This window comes from Papilio polytes, unplaced genomic scaffold, assembly GCF_000836215.1.
Source record: "Papilio polytes unplaced genomic scaffold, Ppol_1.0 DF823980.1, whole genome shotgun sequence".
NCBI classification, from domain to species: Eukaryota; Metazoa; Arthropoda; class Insecta; order Lepidoptera; family Papilionidae; genus Papilio; species Papilio polytes.
In genome coordinates, this window is record NW_013525224.1 from 1,071,699 (window position 1) to 1,076,906 (window position 5,208).

At 32.4% G+C, this 5,208-nt stretch overlaps 2 protein-coding genes across 5 annotated transcripts in view; both read left to right on the plus strand.

Annotated features, from left to right (window-relative positions):
- Window positions 1–2,650, plus strand: part of LOC106101509 — a 5,602-nt gene extending 2,952 nt beyond the window's left edge. For all 4 annotated transcript variants that reach the window (XM_013280758.1, XM_013280756.1, XM_013280757.1 and 1 more), the window contains exons 5-6: window positions 1,438–1,560; window positions 2,212–2,650. In XM_013280758.1, the coding sequence (XP_013136212.1) occupies window positions 1,438–1,541 (104 nt within the window). In that variant the 3' untranslated portion in view covers window positions 1,542–1,560; window positions 2,212–2,650. The remainder of the gene's footprint in view (window positions 1–1,437; window positions 1,561–2,211) is intronic.
- A 225-nt stretch (window positions 2,651–2,875) lies between these two features.
- The window catches only part of LOC106101614, a 19,392-nt gene continuing 17,059 nt past the window's right edge, over window positions 2,876–5,208 (plus strand). Inside the window, exon 1 of the mRNA XM_013280903.1 lies at window positions 2,876–2,975. Coding sequence (XP_013136357.1) covers window positions 2,947–2,975 — 29 coding nt within the window. The 5' untranslated portion in view covers window positions 2,876–2,946. The remainder of the gene's footprint in view (window positions 2,976–5,208) is intronic.

A 5,208-nucleotide genomic window follows, 5' to 3' on the forward strand; every position in this document is an offset into this window, starting at 1 on the left:
CCACTGAGCCACCGACGCTCATGCACTGTTAATTACGTGGAGTATTTACATTATCATTAAGAGCGGGCCCTAACCTATGACTTGAACTATCGCACAACTGTTAGGCGATTGTCGATTGTTTTGCAGCCAATTCAACTGTTTACTGCACAACTAAAAATCGAATACTGTGCATCCATATAATGAAAGCGAGATTTAACAGTAATGGAATAGTTTAATTTCAAGTGTTTGCGCTCTAAATTTTCACATAAAGAACCACTATGACGTAATTCAGCTATCAGCTAGATTTTTGCTATTCTATTCATATGCTTTGACATATATTTTCCCACTGTTATTGATGGTATGATTCACCATTCAAATATCTTGTTTAAATAGGATCCTTTGTCTAAATGTAAAGATAAGGTGTAATTAGAATTCCGAATTTATAAAACATCGAAGAAAGCTTAATCAGATTGCATTGTGAAATTTGTTTTAGGGTTCATTGTGATCTAAATGTAAGGAGCACAGATTATACTAATTCTTTAAACATATAATAAAATTGGACTGTCTGTTTGTACTATCAATAGAAATTCCAGATTGAATGATTGATTCGGGAAGATGAATATTGAGTTGCTGATAACGAAAATCTCATTAAAATAATTTTTGTCTGTTCATCTGTCTGTCAGTACGCAAGCTACGTTTGTGCCGGGTAATCTCCGAAATGGCTGGGCCGGTTTCGACCGGAATTTCATTGTACGTTAGCTGACATAGACGGGCATGTTATAGGCTACCTTTTTATGTTAACATTGCGTAGACGAAGTCACGGGCAACAGTTAGTACATAATTGTAGAGTCGTATCTTTTCATATTTTAAAATGACACTAAAATGTACAGTCGCGATAATTCGCGGTATTCCACTTAAGGAATGCCTTGTTTATTGCAACGAGACAAACTACACCTCTTCTTACAAATACTAATTAGATAGCAGTGAGCAAACGAAGGGATAATAATAATAATAATAAGCAAAGAAAGCAAAAATGATCCGAAATTTCATCGCGCGATTTTGACTAAACTATACTACGTCGTAGTCTTAGACTCCAAAAATCAAACATAAAATTGGGACCCACCTGCAAGCATTACCTTTCGGATAAAAAAAGAATTATCAAAATCGGTCCACTAGCGGCGGAGTTATGCCGTAACACACATAAAAAAACATACAGACAAATTGAGTACCTCCTTCTTTTGGGAAGTCGGTCAAAAACAAGCCTTAACAAACTAACTTTTAAAGAGACACATTTATATGCAGCGTTCAATTGAGTTTTTCCCCGTTTCCTTTCAAAATGTTCCCTGAGTATACACAAAAAACCGATAAACATATATAACAATAGACAGGGCTACACGAAAACATTTAATATTCCAATTTTCTCGATACTAATACTACTGTTTCCTGTCTGTGTTTCAGTGTACAATATATATTTGTTGTATTTGGTATACAACACAGTGTATGTACTACAGCAAGAGGCGTTAGTGCAATACGTGACTTATCACGAACAGCCGCTTCTGTAGCAAGCATTACAATTAAAAGGTATATACAAAATTACATTAGTTACAATCTTTTTTTATCTATATAATGTAGCAACAAAACTATCGCACAACTGTTACGATTGTAGATTATTTCACAGTTCAACTGTTTAGTTGCACAACTAACAATCGAGTGTACGCACATCCATATATGCTCATAGGAATCAAAGCGCGACTAAACAGTTTTGCGATAGTTTAGTAAAGGTTTAAAGCGCTTTAAGGTCGCGGTCAGGCGAAGAGCGGGGCTAAGCACAGTGGGCTAAAATCTCGGTTTGCAGACATTCAAGACATCAGATGAAAATGTCTATGTAAGCCGAGATAATACCCCACTGTGCTCCGCGCGTCGCTCGTGCAAGTTTTTGACCACGGCCTTAGAGCACGTGAATACCTTTGAGTAAACTATCGCATAACTGTTTAGTCGCGCTTTGATTCCAATGAGATTATATGGAGGTGCGCACACTACTCGATTGTTAGTTGTACAACTAAACAGTTGAATTAGCTGCGAAACAATCGACAAACGCACAACAGTTAACAATGCCTTAATGTTAAAATGCTAGAAAGAGATGACAATATACAAAATACAATAAAGAACGAAGAAGGAAAGATTTTACAAAATCGCAACTAAAATCATACATTTAATAACCTTACTTTTCAGATTTGACAGATGACGTCACAATATGGCGCAAAACGCACGTTTTAAATTTGGAACGCATTTTTTAATAACAAATATCATTCAAGATTTGTTAATGAATGATATCATATAACACCTTCACTTCAACAATCACAGAAAAGAAGAATTGGTAACAAAAGATGGCAAAATGTTCTTCCCACGACTCTCGCTTCTGAGGACAAGTTTCTTTTGTCAATAGTTACATCGGACATCACTAGAGCTGCGAGATTTTTAAACGCCAAAAACTAAAAGAGTAAATAAAAATTAGTTTCAAAGTAAACATTATGTAATAACAAAGGGACCGTTCTTATAAGAGTTTTGTAACTTGTACTTATTTTTACTTGACTTTAAAAAAGAAGCGATTCTAAATGTATTTTTTTCACCTTTTTTGTCAAGCAACAATTTAGTATGTATAAGAAATTAAACAACCAATACACAATTCACTTTAATTAAATTCGTTTCTTTGGTTTTAATTAAAAAAAAAGAATATGCAAAACACTGAAAATATAAAATGAATATGAATACTTTGATAAAATACTGATTTCAAGTACTAAAACTAAGAGTAAAAGTAAGAGTACTAAAACTAATGCTTTGAAATTAATCTTTAGTGCAGCTCTATGAATATATTTTAACTTTTATCGCACTACGCGCAGCAATAGCGACAAAGTCGGTAATTCAGTCAGCGTTGCATTGCGTGTCGTGTCGGTAGTGCGCGGGAATATGTCGGCCACGGTACAAACTAGTTTGAAGTAAGTTACGAAGAAAGTTTTTTGAATTTAGAATTACGTTTTTTTTACATTTTTTTAATTTGAATTATGAATATCGACGCTGTTATTGTGAGTTGCCAGTGTTTTTGGTTTTTTTTTTTTTAGGATTAAATTATAATTATTTTGATTTGAGATTGTAATCATTTTAAATTGCTTATTTTTTTTTAATGAATGAAATGAACAAAAAATTAAAAACGTTTAAAAATGTTATTTTTTACATTATTTAGTTAATTGTTGTAAATAATTAAACAGTGTTTTTCCTGATTCTGAACATTTGTATTTTGTGATTCTATAGTATTTCGTAAAAGTTACTATTTCACGTTAATAGACAGTCTAGCAACTTTCTCCTACTTCGCAATATTATAAACACTCTATAGACCAAAGTTCAAGATCACGATGCGCACAAAAATTGTTAGGCAATAAAAGAAAGTGTTGTTACAAATTACAATCGCTTATTCTTTTGTTAAACGTTTAGTTACAAAATTTTTTACTTACCTCTTTTTACGAGTTCCTAAAGAAAGGATGTTATCAATCCGTCTGTTTTTTTATAGATTAGTGTTTTTAACTGAATACATGCTCTTTAGAAAACAATTATTTTGATTTTTTTAAAGGATATTTCGACATAATGTGAATTTACTTACTACTCTCTTTAATAAATTAACTAAAGTGACGTTCATAACATTATCATATCTTCGATGTATTCTTTAGGATTTCAATGGCTTAAAATCAAAACATGTCGTATTTACATAGCATACGAAGTTATCTTAAATTAAACTATCAATGGAGCAAATTTTATTAAGAAAACAATGCGTTTAGTTCGCTTTAACAAAAGACTGTTTTCTCGAGTCGTGCTCGGCTAACTAAGAAGGTCGCGTTAAGTAAATATAAATTTATTTAGAAAGGTCTTAATTTTTTCAAATTATTACGCAACTAGCTGTTCCCGTGCGGCTTCATCCGCGTGAAATTATGAAAATTTTATTTTATTGTTTACATTTGTCATATTATCAATAGCAAATGTCAAATTTACATGACTTGACAAACCTTGCCAATCTTGCTTTCTTGAGGTTGGCAGCAACTTAACGTTTCTTTTCCACATTAGGGTTTTTATCCAAAACATTTACGCCCTAAGTTCAATGGCGTGAAAATATATAGCCTAAAGCGTGACGTAAGTGTAGGGCTTTTTATAAAAAAAAGAATTATTCAAAAATATGCTGTAATTGCTGCCTTAGGCAACAAAGAAGTGTGTGTTTACGCTATATTATAATGGTATAGATTAATTTGAAAATAGGAATTTTATCAACAGTCAATATTCTTAAAGTAACCTATTTAGGTATCTAACAATTGTAGAGCCCATATCTTGCACGAATTGTCTCGCCACTTGCATGGAAAAGCGTCAAACATTTAGATTCGCCGAAATAACGAAGCGTTGTCTAATTTTAATCGATATGTTTTGGAACAAATAATACAATGGCGATTTTATTGGATTAGTAATGTTTTTAATTATGCAAGAAAACCGATTAAATACTAACCTTCGTTGCCATTTTCCTAATAAAACGTAGGAAATGAGCATTCCTTCAATTGAGCGTGTTTACAGTTATTGAATAATGAATGTTTGGAAGTCAAAAGTAATCGTTAGTTCGATCGAAGTTGATTGTGCGATTTAGTCGAAAGTACACCCGCTTTTACACTCATCTGACATTTTTATATGGTACTTTTGCCCGCGACTCCGTCCTCGTGGAATTAAAAAAAAAAAACAAATGTAAAGCCTATGTGTTCTTCCAGACTATGCTCTATATCTATGCCAAATTTCATCGAATTCCGTTAAGGCTACAAACTCTAGCAAACATCCATCCAAACTTTCGCATTTATAATATTAGTAAGATAAAACGTATGTAGCTAATATGACGAATATTATTGTTGTATAATTAAGAGAAACAGTACAATAGTCCACACATATTAGCTGTCAGTCTACCGTGACCTAAGGTTACAGATAAACTGGAGTAATTATCAAACAATTTGTACCGAATACTTACTTATTACATTATGTATATTCAGTTTTAAATAAAAACAATGATAAGATTTCGTTTTTATTTTATCTATACTATTACAAAGAAGCGTAAACACACTTCTTTGTTGTCTAAGATGTCAGCAATTACAGCATATTTTTGAATAATTCTTTTTTTAATAAAAAGCCCTACATTTACGTCACGCTTTA